The 23283-nt window shown below is 33.7% G+C and overlaps 1 protein-coding gene across 2 annotated transcripts in view; it reads right to left on the reverse strand.

The window, feature by feature from the left end:
• Positions 1-1683: 1683 nt before the first annotated feature.
• LOC134732879 (putative uncharacterized protein encoded by LINC00269) overlaps positions 1684-23283 on the reverse strand; it is a 70424-nt gene continuing 48824 nt past the window's right edge. The window contains exons 4-5 of one of the 2 annotated variants that reach the window (XM_063620224.1): positions 11927-12177; positions 1684-2205 (exon numbers count right to left, since the gene is read on the reverse strand). In XM_063620224.1, the coding sequence (XP_063476294.1) occupies positions 12172-12177 (6 nt within the window). In that variant the 3' untranslated portion in view covers positions 1684-2205; positions 11927-12171. The remainder of the gene's footprint in view (positions 2206-11926; positions 12178-23283) is intronic. The other variant, XM_063620223.1, reaches the window with a different exon arrangement.

The raw sequence follows: 23283 nt of genomic DNA on the forward strand, positions 1-23283 counted from the left end.
TCTGTAGGGTTTAAAAAAATAAATCTCCCCCATAATTATACAAAAGTCAAACTGAATTGCAAAGATTGCTGCTTTGATATTTGTTCAGGTAACCATTTAAACATAGGTAATATTTTACAGAAGTAAGACTACAACCATGTTTTTTCTTTGTTTTGCTTTAGTTCTGAAAAATTTATTTTACTGTTGTATACTATTTCCTAAAATAACATTGATACATTATTCTTTTAATTGCTGCAATGTCCCCAGTGAAAGTCCTATCCAAAGCAAAGTCCTATATTTCATTTTCAAATTTGTTAACTCTTGGGAATTTATTTTTGATAAGCAAAATGGTAAATATTTTAGGTTGTTAATGTGTTAAATTTCTGCTTCTGAAGGAAGCTAGAATGTGCTAATAAAGTTAGAAATAGAGCTGGTTTTCCACCAGTTGGTCCTGATAAAAGTCTGGTTTTAATAACAGAGGTGCTAGTAACAAATTCCAACAATGTATTTACAACTTGCGGCAAATGGAAGTTGTAGTGGATTTCTCTAGTTTTGAGCTCAGAATCTTTCAGCTATCATAGTTCTACAGGCTTCAAGATTAAACACATTATTTTGTAGAAAAAAACTGGAATGCATAAAACAGTAGAAAGTAGAATGATAATTTAAAAAACATTCTTAAAGAATTTTACATTATGAATAAATGAAACCTACAATGCAACACAACAGTATCATTCAACATGAATGGAATTCACTTCTATAATGCAAATTATGAAAGTATTGTGAATGCCAGGTGTGGTGGCTCACGCCTGTAATCCCAGCAATTTGGGAGGCCAAGGCGGGTAAATCACCTGAGGTCAGGAGTTCGAGACCAGCCTGACCAACATGGTGAAATTCCATCTCTACTAAAAAATATGAAAAAATTAGCCAGGCATAGTGGTGAGCACCTGTAATCCCAGTTACTTGGGAGGCTGAGGCAGGAGAATCATTTGAATCCAGGAGGCAGAGGTTGCAGAGAGCCGAGATCCCGCCATTGCACTCTAGCCTGTGAGACAAGAGTGAAACTCCGTCTCTAAATAAATAAATAAATAGATAAATGAAAGTATTGTGAAAATCATGTCTTTTAAAGCAGCAACATGAATGCCGCTAGAGGCCATTATCCTAAGCAAATTGACACAGTAACATAAAACCAAATACTGTATGTTCTCACCTGTAAATAGGGGCTAAACATCGGGTACTCATGAACACAAAGAGGGCAATAATAGACACTGGGGACTACTGTGAGGGGAAAGGAGGGAGGGAGGCAAGGGTTGAAAAACTGTTGGGTTCTATTCCCAGTACCTGAGTGACAGGATCATTTGTATCCCAAACCTCAGCATCACACAATATACCCGGGTAACAAACTCACACATTCACCCCCAAATCTAAAAGATGAAAAAGTAATAAAAAATGTCTTGAATTCTGTCCCTAACTTTGCTAGGCAAAATAAGTACCATATAATTTTTCGGGAAAAATAAAAACACTTAGTATTCTGTAAATTTAAATATTATCTTGTTTTATGTCAACTTCTTTGGAGAGAAATTCTACTTCAGCATGAAAATAATCAATTTTAGGTAAATAGTTACTCATGAAGTAATAACAATATTGAGTAATTTATGCTTTGGTATTTCTGGGCTGTATAAAAAATTTCTCATGTTTTGTTGACAAAACTTCTCCAAATTTTTTTCACTAAGAGTTTTTACTAATTATTTCTGTTTTGATAATGTACCTTTTTCCATTTATACCATAGTCACTTCCTTCTAAATAGGTTTACCATTTATAGTGTGTCCTTGATGAAAAGATTGACAACGTGCTTTGAATGAAAATAGGACAACATAGAGGCTTTGATACTGGGATTGAAACAACAGGTGTTTATAAATAAGAGATCTTTGAGTTGAAAGAAAGTTAATCGTTGGCTGGTCGTGGTGGCTCACCTATAATCCCAGCACTTTGGGAGGCCAAGGAGGGTGGATCACTTGAAGTCAGGAGTTCGAGACCAGCTTGGCCAACATGGCGAAATCCCGTCTCCACTAGTAATACAAAAATCATCCGGGCATGGTGGCATGCGATGGTAATCCCAACTACGTGGGAGGCAGAGGCAAGAGAATCGCTTGAACCCGGGAAGCAGAGGTTGCAGTGAGCTGAGATCACACCATTGCACTCCAGCCTGGTGACAGAGTGAGACTGCATCTTAAAAATAATAATAAAAATAAAAAAGAAAGTTAATTGTAATGTGGTTGGAATGATATAGAAATTTAAGGACTTAAGGACTCTATAAATCAGTGATTCTTCAGACTGGCATTTGTTAGTTAACTAGCAAAAGAAATCAATGATTTGTAAAAACTCAGTTGATTAATTGACATGTAATTTGAATGAGCTGAAATAACACAAGGTTAATTAACCTGAATTAACAGAAGATGAAATTCTTTGGGTCATTCTCTTGTCTGACTAATGGGTAGCTTTTATTTCTTAGTCACTTAGAAAATAAACTATCCAGGATTTTCCTCTTGCTTTTTCTTTTTGTTTAAAAAATAGTGTACCATGGAAACTTATGAATGATTTCACTTCATATTATATTGGCTTCAATATGCTATTTCTATAGATCAAAGATAAGTGAAGTTACTTATAATAAAAGACAAAATAAGTTTCCATTATTATTTAGCAAAAGTTGGATATAATATTAATCACAAAATCTTCATCACAAAGAAATTCCATGCTAAGTATCTATTTTATCTCATAAAGTGAGTGGAAGAATAGAGTTCTCTAAAACTTTTATCATGTATCCACTGATTACATCCATATATGGAATGCTTATGTAAACTTTGATTTCTTTGTAGTTTCTTTGGGATGTAAGGGAAATCTTCATACTTCATTTGGAAAACTGTACATTTTTAACTGAAACATTATTTTACTTGGAGACAGAGACTGTTTTATGATAGAAATATAATGATAATAACATATTTCAGGACTCTTTAGTGGTGATATATAACCAAGAAACTTACATTATTATGCTTACTATTTAAAGCTATTAGGTATTCTGTCTGGAGGACTGGGATAATATGCTTTGTGCATTTTTTTTTGCCAATAATAATTAAATTTTTCAGTATAAATCCAATTACCAGTAAAACTTATGATTTACTTTTGTGGTCTTTTTTTTCCATTGAGCCTTCCGGTTTTAGAAATGACAAGAGTTGTAGTTATATCAGTTTTATGTCTTTACCCGTGTCTTGCAATCTTCTATTTTATGTTGGTCACTGCATTTGAAAAACTATTTGTGGCAAAAGTTTGTGGTTGATATGTTCTTTTAAAAAGGATTTTCTTTACTTTTTCCTGGCACATGGGAATGCTGGCAATCCATGACCATCTCAACCCAAATTCAGAGCTTCATATATTCTGAGATGCAGAAATGACTTGGAGCCAGGCATCAGTTAATTGCAAAAGTGGCTCACTTCAGGTGCAAAGTAACTCCTAGAATGCAACTCTTCAGTAGAAGCTTAGTGGGCATTAGTTTATCCGAGTATACTGATGATATGGTTAGGATATTTGTCCCTTCCAAATCTCATGTTGAAATGTAATTCCCAATTTTGTAGGTGGGGCCTTGTGGGAGAAGTTTGGATCATGAGCGTGGGTCGCTCATGAATAGCTTGGTACTGTCCTCATGATGGTGAGTGAGTTCTTGTGAGACCTGGTTGTTTAAAAGTGTGTGACATCTCTCCACTCTCTCTCTGCCTCTGCTCTTGCCATGTGATGTGCCTGCTCCCTCTTCACCTTCCACCATAATCGTAAGTGTCCTGAGGCCTCACGAGAAGCAGATGCCAGCATCACGCTTCCTGTACACCCTGCAGAACCATGAGCTAATTAAACCTCTTTCTTTATAAGTTATCCAGTCTCGGATATTTCTTTACAGCAATACAAAAAAAAGTCCTAATACATCATCCTTCATTAGTTCTGGATTTTAACTTTTGTCTGTAGTCCTGAGTGTTCACAAAAAGAACTGCTCAATTTACTACCTACCTCTTCAGGTTTGGCAAATATAGGGTGAAGAGAATCCAAGGGCCATACTAACATCTCTGAATCTTGGAATGGTCGTTGCTTCTTATATTTAAAACTTTAAAAGAAAATATATGAAATAAAAATATTTCATCTGATTTTTTTTTTTAGTTATCTTCAGTGGAAAAGTATGTCTAAATTACGCTGCCACTAACAGAAATGGAAGTTGCATATATGTTTTCATTGTAAATATTCCCTCATGTAATTTTTCCTCAAGTGTTCTTGCTTGTGAAATTATTATTGTTAATAATTATTACATTATCTCATATATATACATACATGTATATATGTACATATACAACTTTCTGCCAATTGTCATCTAGCCTTAGTAGGATAAAAATTTTTGAGCTGCTAGCTATGCCGTTTCATTTACATGAATGTGCATATGTGCATAAACTTCGGTGTTAGACTTGCACTTAACTCTTGTTAAGCATTTATTAGCTTTTGACTTGTGCTTCATAGCATAATAAATTCTCTGAGCTTAGGTTTTCTTATATATAAAATAGAATTGCCTTACAGTTAATGAGATCTTGAATGTTTCATGGATAAAATAATATCTTCACATGATAAGAGTATGGGAAATTTCCTATCTCTATCTCTCATATTTAATCTGTCAAAATTAAAGAGATAGATCTTTAAGAAACAGGTCCTTAATAGGCATATTTTCCCTCCACGACCCCTTGACTTATTATCAATGATCCAATAACTCCCTTCTTTCAAAATTTAGTATTATTATTGTTATTATTTTACTTGCCTGTTTTGTCCAATAGACTGTAAAGTTCTCAAGGACAGAGTCTATTCTTTGCCTGTCTGTATTCCTAGAATCTAGCAGCCTCATAGAGTGTAGTACTCAGCAACTATTTGTATCAATAAATATTTATATTTGGTTCTTTCAGAGATTCAGCACATACTTTTCAGATTTTACTTCAGCTTGAATGGCAAAAGAAAACTAAATATTTTTCTGTAAATAGTGTATCCAGCTCCTAAAATTGCATTTTGAACTATGTCTTACCTTTATAAGGATACTGAAATATTTTCCTATGCACCCTAAAACGTTTATATAATTATAGTAACATAGGAATTATTAAACTGATTTCCTCATTTCTTCACTGTTTTCTATTATTTAATAGATGTTTTGACCATAGGTATTTTTACCTTTTTCCTCATTTCAAAGGGAAAGCTTTCAAAGTTTTACCATTTAATACAATGTTTGCTATAGATGTTTTTTGTAAGATAACCCTCGTCAGGTTAAGAAAGCTCATTTCTGTTTCCAGCATGGTGCAAATGTTTATCATCAATGAATTTTAAATTTTATCAGTGCTTTCTCTATTTACAGTAAGTTGATATTATGTTTATTTCCTTTTTTCTGTTGATGTTGCAGTGAATTACATTAATTGATTTTTTGAAATGTTAAGCCTACATTTAGTTTTGAGATAAAATCAAGGTGGTCATAATATATTATGTTCTTTATATATGATTTGTTAACTTTTTCAAACTTTTATATTCTGAGTGAGACTGTGAAACTAGCTTTTAATTTTCCGTCCACATGCTGTCTTTCATATTTAGTATCAAGTTTATTTTAAAATGACTTGAGAAGTATAACATGTTTATTTTCTGAAAGAATGTATATAAATTTGTCTTCAACTGTTTTAGCTTCTGTAACAAAATACCATAGACTGGGTGGTTTAAGCAACAGAAATTTATTTTCTTGGAATTCTCAAAGCGGGAAATCCTAAATTAGGGTGCCCGTATTGTTGGGTTCTGGTGAAGGCTCTCTTCCAAACTGGCAGATGGGAGCCACTTTCTCTCTGTGTCCTCACATATGCGGAGAGAACAGGGGCGGGGGCGGGGTAGAGAGAGAGTAGGCACAAGCATAAGAGCAAGGCAGTAAGAGAGGGAGCACAGACTCTGGTGAGCAAACTCATCATAATCTTTAGTATATAATACCACCATGAGGACCCTACTTTCATGATCTCATCTAAGCCTAATACTGTACTTCTCAAAGATCCAATCTCCAAATACCATCACACTTGGGGCTAGGGCTTCAACAGAGGAATTTGTAGTAGTGGTGTTGCTGGGTGTGTGTGTGTGTGTGTGTGCAAAATTCACTCCAAAGCAATATAGAATTTTTCTATATCGATTGCTTGGTAAACATTCATAAAGCTATCTGGGCCTGTAGTTTTCCTCACAGGAGAATTTTTTAACACCTGATTCAATTTTTTAAAGGTTTATTTGGGTTTTCCACTTCTTTTTGAGTCAAATTTTGTTAGAGACATACTCTTCTAGGAATTTATATATAAATTTATTTGTAATATCTCTTTTTGTCTGTTTTATGTCTGCAGCATCTGCAGTGATTTTTCCTGTTCATCCCCCAAATTCTCTTTCCCTCGCTTCCTGTTTCCATCACTTTCTGTATCCTTGATCAATCTTACCACAGGATTTGTCATTTTGAACACACAACCTTGGCTCTGTTGGTCTTCTCTATTTTACAGTCTTGAACATTTTATTAATCTCTGCATTTGTCTCCATTTTCTTACTCCACGTTTCTTTGGCTTTATTTTGTGATTATTTTTCTAACTACTTTAGATAGGCGCTTAGTATACTTACAACATTTCTCTTTTCTAATACATGCATTTCATGCTAATATTATTTTACATGCTTCTTTAAATTTATTATATATATTTTGCTTTATAGCATGTGTTATTATACCATTCAAAATATTTTGTAATTACTTTTATAATATTTCTTTCACCCACTTGATATTTAAAAATATGTTATGTAAGTTCTGAAGATATGGGAAATTTTCTAGGTTTGACTTTTTACATTAAATCGTTGTAATCAGAGGGCTTAGTTGTGTGGTTCATATTTATTCTAAAAATATTGTGAAACACAAATTATATACAAAAATGTGCATAAAATGTAGCTATATAACAACAAATTATCATAAAAATTTCATGTTACTACCATCTAGAGTAAGCTACAAAATAATGCTTAAACTCCAGAAGCTTCCTTGTGCCCCTTTCCTATTTTCTGCGTGATTTCAATCCCTTGATATTTGTTGACATGTACTTTATGGCACAATATACAGTAAATTTTCTAAGTGTCCCATGTGTGTTTGAAAAAATATCATTCTGCAATTGCAGTGTAATGTCCATACATCAAGTTTGTTAATCATATTTTTAAATCTTCTGTACCTTACTTATTTTTTTCTATTTATTTTGCCAACCAAGAGAGATATGCTACAACCTTCCACTCTAACTATAAATTTGCCCCCCTTTTTGGTACTGTCAATATTTGCCTTTTTTTTGAGGCCTTGTGATTAGATATGTAAAATATTAGAAACACTGTCACATCCTCCTGGGACTTTTTCCTACACCCTTCTTGTCTCTTACCTTCTCTTCTATGTTTACCATGGTTTTTATCTCAATTTGTAGCACTGTGGATATTTTCTTCAGATTGGCCTTCCAGTTTACTATTTTTTGCTACTTTAATACTATGCCTGGTTTGCTGCCAAATATGTCCACTGAGAATTTTTTAATTTTATTTTGTATACTTTATTGTATTGAATTTTATAATATTTTGTATTTGATTCGTTTTATTTCATTATATTTTATTGTAATTTTTATTTCTTCAAACTATATTTGATTGTTTTTTAAATTTATGTCACTTTTTCTAGCTTTCCATATGCTCCTGGTATTTTTGAGCTTGTATCTGTTTCTTCACAGTAACATAGCCATTTTGTAATCTGTGATAATGTCAATACATGCAGTAGTCTTTTTTATTCATAATTTTTTCTTTTTCTTTTCTCATGTTTGCTTATCTTTGATTTTCATTGCCCTTGAAAAATCATTTTTGGATATTACCCAAAGTTTAAAGTCTAGACATCTCTTTTTGTGAGACAATTTGCTTATACATCTGTGGGTAGTTGCAATCTAAGGCCACCTTAAACTAAATTTGAAGCTTAAAGTTACAAATCTGTATAAAAGCCAGGGATGAGATTTTAGAAAAGCAGATATCTTAACTACTATGACATCGCACCTCCTTAAAAAATAATTTTGACAAATGAAATAATTAATTGACAGAAATTTCACCCTAACAGGGATGGCCTCATACCCCACCAGGCAAATAATTTCTAAACATATTAATAGAAATATTAATAACAGTAAAGTTCTATGTATTGAACACGTACTCTATGCCAGGCACTGGTAAACACAATATATTCTTTCATCCTTAATATAATCCTGTGTGGTATTTACTATTATTCTCATTTTGCTGTTGAAGAAACAGGCCTTTTGTGGTACAGCATCTTGCCCAAGGTCACAACCAGCTAAGAGTAGAGCTGAAATTCATCCTCAGGTTCCTAACATACCTACAGTGTCACACTGTATGACTGATCTATCCCTTTTCTTATGAGGGAAAAAGAGACTTAGTCTATATATTCATAGTATAATATTTTTAGAAACATATGAGCAGAGAGAAAGAAAAAACAAAGATCTATAGTATCATCTTTGGCATTTTTCCAAAAAGTACATTAGCATGTTAGCTTAGAAACAGTTGTTGGCAAAGGAAATACCTAATCTCTACCTTGTCTTCTGTCTTATTTAGACAGTTAATTCATTTTATCCAGTCCTGAGTAAATTCTCACGGTATATTTAGCTGTTTTTATGAGTGAAGGTAATAAAATACATTAAAATTCTTCTGGATTAAAAAATAGTGAAATACTTTTTCACATTTGATTAATATTGCTTCTGCCTAAAATATTGCTCATGGCATTTAAAATGGATACAAGTGCAATTTTTACATTCTTTATGGAAGAAATAAGAAAAGAGCAATTGAGAAAGAAAAATATAAACTTTTTTGGTCAATGTGTAAATAGTAAACAGTTAACTCTCAATTTTAATGGAGGAGCATAAGGACAAATAAATAGGACAATAGTAACAAAAATAAAAATTAGGAAATATATGTGACTTGTCAACAGATCCTGGCATTTTGTGAATTGTAGTCTCTTCTTTCTTTTCTGAGGGGCAAGAAGACAGTTGTTTCAAAATCCTGAAAAATTTTATTTATGTTTCTGTATTTAATTGTATTGCTAACACCTAAGTGCATTTTTAAAAATACAAAACAGGTTCAGAATTATGTGTCTCTGTGGTTGGAAACTCAGCACTACTTTGCTCTGCTATGTATCTTATACATTCTTATAATTTTTTTCTTGATAATTTGTGACACCGCATATAATTTTTTCTTGATAATTTGTGACACTGCATTTAGAATTATCTTTCCAGATTGTAAATCTGAGGTCTCTTGCTTAAAATTCTTTTTAAGCACTCTTCTTTGCTTGCGAGGTAAAAGAGAAATGCTGTAGCTAGTGTACAATGTCTTTTGTTTTCTGGCCTCTAGCTAACTCCAGAGTTTGGTATAACTCCTTCAGTTACACCAAATTATTTGTTATTCCTCAAATGGGCCATGCTGTCTTAGGTCTATGTGCTGTACACATGCTGTTTGGTCTGTCTGCAATGCCCTTTCTTTCTGACTTTCAGATACTTTTTTTTCTTTACAACTCCATTCACTTATCACTCGCTCTTTGGAGCTCTTAGGCCCTCCCCATCAGAAAGCTGCTCAATGTTCTCAGTCAGTTAAGCCTTCTGGAGCCTTATCCTGGCTTCTATATTAGTACTTCTCCATGGTATTGTAATAATTTAGAGGCTTAGTGCTACTCCCCTAGTGAGCCTTAAGCCTAGCTCATATTTTATTGCATAAAAATTGCATGAGTGATGTCTAATTCACAAACTTGTTTTAAACTATGTAAAGTGATGGACATAAAACCCTTTGTAAGCTATCAGATACTATAGAATTGACATTTATATATTTATACATTTTCTACCTAAATGCTCAGCAAATCAGGCCAGACCACTCTAAAGACACTTGGGAGAGAATTAAAAATTACACATTTTTTATGATTAAGTTTGTAAGATGTGTAAAAACTATAAACATAATTAGGAATTTAAAGATCACTCTCTGACATCAGAAAGCCCATCATCTATATTGTGAGACAAGACATAAAAATCTTGGAATAACAAATGATGTAGGATTGCCTATGAGTGAGTGGGCCTTTTGTCCTGCAGTAGTTACTAGCAAGCATACTAAAGTGGGCAGACTCCAAAGCTGGATTTGAACCAGGCCTTAGATAGGGGAGATTTATATATGAAGGTTCATAATCTTTTAATTGAGTGGGTGTGTGCAGAGGCTCAGGAAGAAGTGGCCATGCTCTTTTCCAATAAATTTCATATACTGTGTATATAATTTCCTTTTTGGAATCTTCTCCTTAATGAATTTCTGTAGTATGACCAGATGATAAAATCCTGTTTTATCTTCTAGGTTTAGCTCAAATGCTACTAAAAACACCTAATGGAAGTATTCCTTTTTTTCCTCTTTTTAAAAAAAATTCCAAGAGTATCATATTGTTTAGGATCAGGTTCAACTTTTTATGACAGAATTGCTTCTCCTTGCCTCCCCTTCCTAATATTCTAAGATATGTATATGGACTCCACAATCATAAAGGACTTAGGCCCCTTTTATTTTTCTGCTGCTTCCTGGATTTCATTTTAGATTATTTCACTATCCAAGGTGGTTTGCTGATGCTCTAACCACCTTGTTCAAGCTTCAGACAGCAGGAGATAGGAAGGAAAGAACAAAAGGGATGTGCTTCTATAAAGAGCTTTCCAAGGAATTCAGCCCAACAGCTTTGGCTTTTATTTCCTTAACCAGAGCATCACATGGCGACATCAGCAGCAAGTGAACTTGATAGCAAATAACAAAGCCATACCTAGCTACAAAGATGGTTGAGAACTTTGCAGGCTATCATACAACTGGGGTCTGGTATTAAAAGGAAGAGAAGCATTAATATTGTGTGGGTAACTGTCAGTCTCGATCACAAGTGCATTCTTTGCATGTGTCTTGGGACCTTTATCATTATCTTCTTTTCATACTTGTTACTTGTGACAATGTTTTTTCTTCATACCAGTTTCTAATTTCTTGAGAGAACGGCCAAAGTCTATAAATGTTTAAAGGGTATTAAGTATATAAGCATAGAGAACTAGATGGGATCAGAGGATGTGTGCTGTGGGGTACTGGGAGGTACAAAGATAATATAGATTAAGGCCAGATTATAAAAGTAAAGAAGAAGTAAATATGCCATTGTTAAAACTTATAAGCATTTACTTCAATTTCTGTGAAAGACGTTACCTGTTTAGAAATTACTTCTCAATTTCCTTTGAAATTTGTATGTTAATACAGTAAAAACTAACAGTCTCACTTTTCCCAAAATGGAGTAAGTAGATATAACATTGAATTATCCCAGGCTAATATGGAAAATAAGGAAAGTTAGCTGATGGAACTCTGGTTATCAGGAAGTCGTCACGAAGAAATGGCCCTTCCACATGGGACATTTCCTACAATAATATAAAATGGAGAGCAACACATTTGACATTTTATACAAAATCTCTCTTCTTTGATAGATATCTGTTTGGATTTTTGTTTGCTTCATTAAATAGTTTATGTTTGTCTGGGGTGTGTGTGTGTGTGTGTGTGTGTAATATCAGAGTCCTCACACTAAAAAAGCTTTTCAAAAGCTTTTTGGTCAGCACTTTATCCACTGTAGACAAAGCAATCTAGTTTCTAAAATCAGTAGTCTCCAAGTTTCAAAATTATGAGACCTAGGAGTAAAATATTTTTGACTTCCTTCAATACGTTTAACTCTTATTTCTAAATTTATTATGTATGTTATAAAACTACATTAATATAGAAATTAAATAAAGGATGATATAAAATATACATTACTGAAATTTTATTATTTTCATCTTACCATACAATGGATCATCTTGCACACCTTTACATGCTGATGTATCATAGAATAAACGTTATTCAGCACTCATGGCCACCTCCCCTGACCTTTGACCTCGTTCCACATCTCCTCAGAGATTTAGGAGGACTACTGAGGTTAAACAGTGGTTTTCAAGCTTCTTGTGCTCAGGAACCCTTTGAACTCTTCAAAATTTTGAGGACTTCAGTTTTTTCATGTACGTGGATCATATCAATAGATATTAGAAATCAACACTGAAAAGTTTGAAACGTACATATGTGTTAATCCACTTAAAAATAAAATTAATAAACTACTAAATACTGAAATAAATACCATCTTTAAGAAAGTAACTATATTTCTAAGGTTAAAATAATGAATGAGAAGAGTGGCATCATTTTACATTTTTGTAATTTTTTTAATGTCTGTCAAAACTGAAGAACTAGTTAACATATCTGCTTCTACATTCAATCTTTTGGGACATTTTGTTTAGACTGAAGTATATGAAGAAAATCTTGCCTCACATAGAAATGTTATTGAAACGAGAGGACCTCATGGACCTATTGAAAGGATCTCAGGGACGCTTATGGGTCTACATGTTGAAAATTGTTGAGTTAAGTTAGTATGTAGCTACAAAGTGTTAAAAATCAATAAAGAAAACCAATTAGGATTTCCTTTGTTGTAAATGTAAAAAACTTTGGATCAATAAATATGTTATTATTTGTTTAAAAGATTCAATTTCATCAGTTTTTAGAGCATGGTTTGTTATACTGGCACCTGTTTTCTTCTTTTTAAAGTGACGTTCCAGAATGCAAATTTTGCTTATAATGTTCTGAGAAAGCAGAGAGTTCTGTCAGATATTATTCATAAAATCTGTTAAACACCCATTTTCTGCTTAATTTTAGAAAATAAAATGTCTTTACTTAAAAGCCGTTTTATACTTAAACGTAATAATGATGTGAAACTGTTTAATCTTTCCTCCTTTCCCTTTCCTAACAGCTAGTCGAGAAGAAAGATCCTTCAGAAAAGAAAAAAAAAAATTGTTATTTCGAGGAAAAGTTTTTTCTGTTATTAAAAATATATGTAAATATATATATACACCCACAAACCATCTTAGGAAAAATAACTGTTCTGTTTGACTGAGTAGGCTCTTTGAGAAATATATGCATGCTTGGGCTTGTTTTCACACTGAATTATAATTCAGTGTAGCTTATGAGTTGAAGGAAGACTAATGTGGTATTAACAGAGTTTGGCAGGGGACATAAAGTCTCAGGAATCTCTTGGAGTACTCCTAGAGTCTTGAGTGCTGATGGTAACTTGCTAATACTTTGGCTGGGCCCACCACTGCTTTGAAGGGTTGTGTGCTTTACTCAGATATGTCAAGTTACGTTTTTTGCAATAGGGCTGAGGCAGTGTGGGGCTCTTCTTTTCCTTTCCTTTAATTGGTTCCTGTCATTCTTTATGAAGTCACACCAATGTCATACCTAGGTTATATGTTTCCTATTGCTGCTATAAAACCTATGATATGGTTTGGCTCAGTGTCTTCATCCAAATCTCATGTAGAATTGTGATCCCCAGTGTTGGAGGAGGGGCCTGGTAGGAGGTGATTGGATCATGGGGGCAGACATTCCTCCTGCTGTTCTTGTGATCGTGAATGAGTTCTCATGAGATCCTGGTTGTTTAAAAGTGTGTAGACCCCGCTTCTCTCTCCTCTTCCTCCTTCTCTGGCCATGTAAGAGGTGCTTGCTTCCCTGTCACCTTCCACCATGATTCTGAGTCTCCTGAAGCCTCCCAGTCATGCTTCCTGTATAGCCTGTGGAACTGTGAGTCAATTAAACCTCTATTTTTTATAAATTATCCTGTCTCAGGTAGTTCTTCATAGCAATGTAAGAACAGATTTGTACAATGTACCACAAACTCAGTGACTTAACCAATACTACTTTGTTATATTTCAGTTCTGTTGATCAGAAGTCTGACACAAGACTCACTGGGCTAAAATCAAGGTGCTAGTAGGACTTTGTTTCTTTATGGAGAATCTAAGGGAGAATCAATTTTCTTATATCATCTGGCTTCTAAAGGCCACTTGAATTCCTTTGCTTGTGTCCCCTTCCTCCACCTTCAAATCCAGCAATGTAGCATCTTAGAGACTTCTATCATCATCTCTCCTTCTGACCTCAGCTGGGAAAGGATTTCTGCTTTTAAGGACTCATGTACAGTTATTGCCACATAACATTACAGTCAATGACAGACCACATATATATGCCAGTGGTCCCATAAGATTATAATACCATACTTTTACTGCACCTTTTCTATGTTGAGATATGTTTAGATACACAAATACTTACCACTGTGTTACAACTGCCTACAGAATTCAGTACAGCAACATGCTGTTCAGATTTGTAACCTAGGAGCAATAGGCTTTACCAAATGGCCTAGTTGTGTAGTGGGCTATGCCATCTAAGTTTGTGTAAGTACATGCTGTGATGTTAGCACAATGATGAAATTGTGTAATGACACATTTGTCAGCATGTACTCCAATTGCTGAGAAACACACGATTGTAATTCCATTGTGCCCACCCAAATAATCTGGGATAATTTCTCTATCTTAATGTCTGTACATTAAGATGTACAGACTTTGTCACATCTGCAAGGTCTCTTTGGCCAGGTAAGATAAAACATCTTTACAGGTTCCAGAGAGTAGTGTGTGGGCTTCTTTTGGAGCCATTATTCTGCCTCACACACCCAACTGAAGAAAATCTCATTGGCTTTATTTTTGTTAATCTTCATTTTAAAATTACCAAACTAAAGTGTCAGGCTAGAAGAGGAAAAGAAATATATGAAAAAATAACATTGACATTATCAACTGTAGTCTGGAAAATGCATGTTTAATACTCTATCATTCCACATATATTTAGGATAAAACAATAAAATTCCATTATTGATTGTAGTTATTATATAATCAATTTTAGTGTAAGAAATACAAACATCCACACTTCACACTCAGCTCATGTGTAATTTGATCCACTGGTTGCCATGGAGATTGTTCATTTTAAGTAAATACTAGATAGCATATAGATCTGCATAAGATGATGTGATGTGAATGGGAATGCATTCTGAAGTCTATTTTTTATTTCTTAAAGAGATGTTATTTTTTTAATTTCTTTTTAAATCTGACCTACTACTATTCATATTTTACTTTGTTCATATTTACTATTCATATTTTGCTTTATTGAACTTTTAAAATGTTGCAGTGATGTATATATTTTATTTACTCATTAAAATATATGTACTAAGAAAGGAAACCTCTATTTCCTGCTTTTGATAAAATGGTTGAAATTAATATAAAGGCAAACAACCTTAGGAAATTTTTAGATAGATTATCTTAAGTGAATTAACATTATTTAGGTCCTGTAATCAAACTGAAACATGTATTTTAAATATTACGTACTTAATTGAATAGGTCCAAGCATTATATGTAGTTTTTCAATCTAAAACATTCAATGTTAATTTGGTGGATGTATCAGAACTGTGTATAAATTATAAAACAATCATTGTTATATAGGTACATTATAGTAATTTATTGTCAATGCAGATATCTCTTGGTCATTGCCATATACCTTAAAGAGTGTACATTAGACCAGGTTAACTAGATCCTCTAAGTAGAGTTTTATTTGTTATTTAAAAATGCAAGTTAAATTAGCTTGAGTAGAAAGATCACTCAAAGATCTCTGTAAAGGGAAAGGAAGAAGCTGGATCTTACAGACAGCTAGACTATAGGACTTGACTGTTGTAGGATTCTATTTTGCTATCTGTTATGGCTTCTTTTCTCTCTCTTTTTTTTTGAGACGGAGTCTCACTCTGTCATCCAGTCTGGAGTGCAGGGGGGCAATCTCAGCTCACTGCAACCTCTGCTTGCTGGGTTCAAGCGATTCTCCTGCCTCAGCTTTCCAAATAGCTGGGGCTACAGGTGTGCACCACCATGCCCGGCTAATTTTTGTATTTAGTAGAGACGGGGTTTCACCATGTTGGCCAGGCCAGTCTGGAACACTTGACCTCAGGTGATCTGCCCGCCTTGACCTCCCAAAGTTCTGGGATTACAGGTGTGAACCACAGTGCCCTGCCTTCTTTTCTCTTTATGTTAGCTTAGCTCTCTTGTCCTGCAGACTGGCTTCCTCTAAGACAGGATACATAGTTACTGAGCATATCTAAATTTTACCACCCTTGACACCCACCCATCTAAAAGATCTAATCTTCCTGTCTTAGTCCTAATTCATAAATATCCCAGGGAAAGAATCTGATTGGCTCTGCTTAGATCAGGTTCTTTATTAACCAAGAGCATATAAAGGTAGGTTTAGGGAGAAGTGATTGAATTGTTTTGAATTTTTGCTTTTGGAGATCATCTAAAAGGTGATATTCAATAAGAGGGTGGAAGGTAGATAGAAAGATAGATAGATGGATAGATAGATAGATGGATAGATAGATAGATAGATGGACAGTGATAGATAAATAGTTTTCCCTAAGAAAAGACAACTATGGAAGTGGTGATGATTGAATAAAATGGAGGAGATGAATAGTTCAGATAATGCAGGACAATTGCAGTGAATAAGACCTTTTCTAAGTCCTAGAAGGCAGGTTAGTAAGGAAGATTTTGTCTAGAATGCTTTTCCCATATAGGTCTGCATAACTGTAAAGTACAACATATACTGAAAGTACATAACAAATGAAGGAATAAATTAAAAAGATGCATTAATGTAACCACCACTAACGTACAAAATTTAAATTTTAGGCATCCAAAGCTTCTTTGGTGTTCTTTTCTTGATCATACTCTGCACTAGAAGTAACCGTTATTTTGATGTCTATTGTAATCACCATTCTAAACCCTCTTTCTGAAAGATTCAAGATTTATATGTGAATCTTAATATATTCTAGCTTTTCTCCTGTTTTCAAACTCTATGTAAATGGAGTCATGATGTAAGTATTCTTTGTGTTTTACATTTTTATCTAGCATTACATAAGATGTGCTGTGAATAAATTTAACTTGTTACTTTTCATTGTTCTATAGTGTCCAATTGCATGAATATACCAAAATTTGTTTATTCATGCTACTGTTAATGGACTTGAATTACTCTGTTTACATACATTTCTTCAGAGTGAACACTAGAACTGGAATAGCTGTGTTACAATATATAGAAAGGGGTTCTTTCACTTGACTTCATAGTGCCACACTATATAAGTAGCTATACTTATAGCAGATAAAAGACTTTAAATCCAAGGGTTTGTGTCAAATACACTCTTACCAGGTACACATGACAGTTCCTGTTGTTCCACATCTTTGCCAACATTTGATATGCTTGGGCTTTCGATTGTTTTTATCTGGTGGGTGTGTGACATGTTTCACTATAATTTTAATTAACATTTCACTGATTTCAGATTAAATTGAGCAGCTTTTCTTTTGTTTATGGGCCAATTGTATAAATTATTTTATGAAATGCAACATTGAAGTATTTTGCCCATCTTTCTATCTCATTTTCTGTTTTCTTCCTTTGGTTTACAATTATTTATATATTATCCATGCAAGTCTTTTGCATTTGCATTTGTTGCAAATGTTTTCTTCACTTTACTCTCTTAAAAATGTTTTTGAAAACAGGATTTATTTATTTTAATAAATTATAATTTATCAAATTTACTTTTTGTTTATTTTTATTTTGGGTTAGTTCGTGTACACACATGGGTGAGTGTGTTTTTAAAAAATCTTTCCCTATCCTAAGGTCAAGAAGATACCTTTCACTATTTGTATATTGGCATTTGCTATGGTTTGAATGTATGTGTCTGTCCAAAATCCCTACATTGAAATTTAATCACCACGATGATGATAATAGAAAGTGGGGCCTTTGAGAGATGATTAGGTGGCAAGGTTCCTGTCCTCATGAATGGTATTAGTGCTCTTATAAACTAGCTGGGTCCTCTTGCCATTTTATACTATCATCATACAAGGACACAGTGTCTGAGCCCTCTGAAAGATGCAGAAACAAGGCTCCATCTTAGAAGCAGAGAGTTAACCCTTACCAGACAACACATTTGCTGGCACTTTGATCTTGGACTTCTCACCATCCAAAACTATGAGAAATAAATGTCTATTATTTATACATTACCCAGTCTAAAATATTTTGTTATAGCAGCACAGAAGGTTGAAGACAGTTCTATAGCTAGAAAAGGGGAACCATAAAGTTTCCAGGAGATAATTAAAAAGGAATATTTTTATGACCGTGAAGTAGAAGAATAAAAATATCTGCAACCTAAGTTGATTTTTATTTTGTGTATAATGTAATGTTGGAATCAAATTCTTTTTGTTACATATAGATATCAAATTTTCATAATATAACTTATTAAAGACAATTCTTTTTCTACTGCTCTGCATACTGTCTCTGTCACAGGAATTCTGTTCTCTTCTATTGGTATATTTATCTAATTTGTGATGATTATACACTCATTAAATTGAGAGTTGTTTGAGCAAGTGCTTCCATCTTGTTCTTCTTCTTTGTGTCTCAGTTAAGCTAGAAAAACCTCCATAAATGAAGGAGACATAAAGTCTTTCCTAGGTAAGCAAATGATGACAGAATTTATCACTAATAGACTTGTCCTACAAGAAATGCTTAAAACAGTCTTAAACATGGAAGTGAAAGGTCAATATTAGCCAACATAAAAACCCATAAAAGTATAAATCTCACAGGTCTTATAAAACACAAAATAGAAAGTGAAAGGAATCAAATGGGAACATAACAGAATTCCACCAGACCCAAACAACAAACAGGAAAAGAAAGAAACAAAGAATTTATGAAACAATCAGATAATAATTAACAATAGACAGGAACAAATCCTCACATATCAACATTAACCTTGAACATAAATGCAGTAAATGCTCTACTTAAAAGAAATGGAATGGCAGAATAAATTTAAGAAGTATCGTCCAACTTTATTCTGCTTATAAGAAACTCACCAGACCTGGAAAACACCCACGGACTGAAAATAAAAAGGCAGAAAAAGATATTCCTTGCAAATGGAAATCAAAAGCATGTAAGAGTAGCTATACTTATAGCAGATAAAAGACTTTAAATCAAAGACAGCAAAAAGATAAGGTCATTGTCTAATGATAAAAAAATCAATTCATTAAGAGGACATAGCAATCCTAAATATATTTATACTCCAAACTGGAACACCCAAATACATAAGACAAATATTACTAGACCCAAACAAAGGGATAGACAGCAATAAACGAATACTGGGAGGCTTTAACACCCCACTCACAGCACTAGACATAATATTGAGACATAAAACCAACAAAGAAACATTGGGCTTAAATTTAACTTTGGATCAAATTGACCCAACCAGACACAGAACATTCTTTCCAACAACTTCATATTATATATTCTTCTCATCCACACATAGAACATTCTCCAAGACAGACCATATGTTAAGCCATAAAACGAGGCTTAATACGGTTTAAAAAATCAAAATCGTACCAAGTATCTTTTCGTACTAGGTATAATCAAACTAGAAATCAGTACCAAGAGGACTTTTGGAAAACATGCAAATACATAGAAATTAGACGTCATGCTCTTGAACAATTTTTGGGTCGATGATAACATTAAGACAGAAATTAAAATTTTTTTAAACGAATGAAAATGCAAACACAACATACTCAAACCTCTGAGATACAACAAAATCAGTGCTAAAAGGTAATTTTAAAGCATTAAATGGCTACATCAAAAAAGTGGAAAGATTACAAATTAACAACCTAACATCACATCTCAAGAAACTAGAAAAACAAGAACAAACCAAATCCCAAGTTAGCAGAAAAAAATAAATAACAGTGATTAGAGCAGAACTAAATAAAATTGAGGCAAAAAATACAAAGAATCACTGAAACAAAATGTTGGTTTTTTGAAAAGATAAACAAAATTGATAAATTGCTAGCTAAACTAACCAAGAAAAGAGGAAAGAAGATCCAAATTTAAAAAATTTAGAAATAAAAAAATACATTACAACTGATACTATAGAACACAAAAGAACATCAGAGACTACTATGAGCATCTCTATGCACAACACCTAGGAAACCTAGAGGAAATTGATCAATGTATGGATACATAAAACCTTCCATGATTGAACCAGGAAGAGAAACAAATCCTGAACAGTGCAATAACAAGTAGCGAGATTAAATTACTAATAAAAACTCTCCCAATGATAAAAAAAGCCTAAGACCAGATGCATTCACAGCTAAATTCTACCTGATATACAAAGAAAAACTAATACCAACCTTTCTGTTCTAAAAAATTAACGAACAGGAAATTCTTCCTAACTCCATCTACAAGGGCAATTTTACCGGATACCAGAACCAGACAAGGACACCACAAAAAAGAAAACTACAGACTAATATTTCTGATGAACATAGATGCAAAAATCCTCAACAAAATACTTGCAAACCAAATCAAACAGCACATCAAAAAGAAAATACACCATGTGGGTTTTACACCAGGGATGCAAGGATGGTTCACCATTTTCAAATCAATAAATGTGATACATTACAAAAAACAGAATTAAGGCTAAAACCCATTTGATTATCCTAATAGATGCAGGAAAAGCATTTATTAAAATTCAGCATCCCTCTATTATAAAAACCCTCAACCAACTAAGCATAGAAGGAATATACCTCAAAATAATAAAGGCCATCTATGAAAAACCCACAGCCGACATCATACTGAGTGGGGAAAAGTTGAAAACTTTCCCTCTAAAAACTGGAAGAAGACAAGGATGTTCACTTTCACCACTCCTTTTCAACATAGTACTGGGAGTCCTAGCCAAAGAAATAAGGCAAGAGAAAGAAACAAAGCAAAAAACCATCCAAATTGGAAAAGAGGAAGTCAAATTATCCTCATTTGCTGAGATGTTGTATATAGAAAATGCTAATGCTTCCACAGATTTGACAAATGAATTCAGCAAAGTTTCCAGAATACAAAATCAACACACAAAAACAAGTAGTCTTTCTGCACATCAATAATGATCAAGCTGAGAACCAAATTAGGAAGGCAGTGCCATTAACAATAGCTAAAAAGAAAAAAAATCTTCAAATATATTTAGCCAAAATGGTGAAAAATTGCTGTAAGAAAAACTATGAAACACTGATGAAATTGTAGATGACACAAATAGAAACTCATCTAACACTCATAGATCAGAAGAATTAATATTAAAATGACCATACTGCCCAAAGCAATCTACATATTTAATGCAATCCCTATCAAAATACCAATGTCCTTTTTCACAGAATTAGAAAAGAAATTCTGAAATTAATATGGAACCAAGAAAGAGCCTGAACTGCCAAAGTAATCTTAAGCAAAAAGAACAAAGGCAGAGGTGTCACATTATCTGACTTTAAATTATACAACAAGGCTACAATAACCAAAACAGCATGGTGCTGGTGTAAAAATAGACACACAGATCAACAGAACAGAAAAGGGAACCCGGAAATGAAGCCACATACTTATAGCCAACTGCTCTTTTATGATGTCAACAAAAACACACTGGAGAAAGGACACCATTTTCAATAAATAGTTTTGGAAAAATTGGATTGCCATCTGGAGAAGAAGGAAATTAGACCCCTATCTCCCACCACATACAAAAATCAACTAACATGGATTACAAACTAAAATGTAAGTCCTGAAACTATAAAATACTGAAAGAAAACATAGGGAAAATTCTTCTGGACACTAGTCTAGGCAAATAATTCATGACTAAGACCTCAAAAGCATAAGCCAAAAAAAAAAAAAATAGACAAATGGGACTTAAGCTAAAAAGCTTCTTCAGAGCAAACAAACAAACAAACAAAACAAAACAAAAATCCCAATCAGCATACTTAACAGACAATATGCAGAATGGAGGAAAATATTTGCAAACTATGCATCCAACAGTAGACTAAAGTGCTCAAAGGACATGAATGGATATTTTTTAAAAGAAGACATATGAATGGCCAACAAGCATATGAAAAATGCAAATTAAAAGCACAACAAAATGTCTTGTTACACCAGTCAAAATCGCTATTACTAAAAAGAGAAAAAATAACACATGTTGGAGCAGATTCAGAGAAATGGGAATGCTTTTCCACTGTTGGTAGGAATGTAAATTAGTACAACCTCTATGGAAAATGATGTTGAGATTTCTTAAAGAACAAAGAATAGAACTACCATTTGATCTAGCAACCCCACTACTGGGTATCTACCCCATCCCCCCAAAATATCCTTACATTAAAAAGATACCTGCATCCATATGTTTATCACAGCACTCTTCACAATAGCAAAGATACGGAATCAACCTAAGTATCCATCACTCAATGATTGGATAAAAAAAGTTGTAAATATACACCATGAAATATTATTCAGCCATAAAAATTCATGTATTTTGCAGCAACATTGGTGGCACTGAAGACCATTATCTTACGTGAAACATCTCAGAAACAGAAATACCGTGTGTTCTCACTTATAAGTGGGAGCTAAATAATGTGTACACATGGACACAGAATATGGAATGCTAGACACGGAGACTCAAAAGAGTGGGAATGGAGAATGGAAATAGGGAGGATGATAAGAAAATACTTAATGAGTACAATGTACATTATTTGGGTGATGGATACACTGAAAGCTGACTTTACCACTAGGCAATATATCCAGTAACAAAATTGCACTTGTACCCGTTAAATTTATACAAATAAAATAAAGCACGTGCACAAAAAAAAGCGTGTTGGCTGTGCATGGTCTTTTGCATTTCCATATACTATTTTATTTTTTATTTTATTTTATTATATTTTATTTTATTGTATTACTTATTATTTTGAGACCGAGTCTGGCTCTATCACCCAGGCTGAAGTGCAGTGGTGGGTTCTCGGCTCACTGCAAGCTCCGCCTCTCGGGTTCAAGTGATTCTCCGCCTCAGCCTCTTGAGTAGCTAGGATTACAGGTGCCTGTCACTAGGCCTGGCTAATTTTTGTGTTTTTAGTAGAGACGGGGTTTCACTATGTTGGCCAGGATGATCTGGAACTCCTGACCTCAAGTGATCCGCCCGCCTCAGCCTCCAAAAGTGCTGGGATTATAGGCGTGAGCCACCACTCCTGGCCGCATTTCTATATAAATTTTAGAATTAGCTTGTCACATTACACATAACTCCTTGTTATTTAACTGGGCTTGTATTGAATCTGTAAAACCACATGTGAAGAATTAACATAGTTTTCAACATTGAGTTAATAATGTATATAAATGGCCTATCAACAATAGATACATGTCCATTTTCTCTTAAAATTCCATTTTCTGTTTGTGGCT

The sequence above is a fragment of the Symphalangus syndactylus genome, chromosome 17 (genome assembly GCF_028878055.3).
Source record: "Symphalangus syndactylus isolate Jambi chromosome 17, NHGRI_mSymSyn1-v2.1_pri, whole genome shotgun sequence".
NCBI lineage: Eukaryota > Metazoa > Chordata > Mammalia > Primates > Hylobatidae > Symphalangus > Symphalangus syndactylus.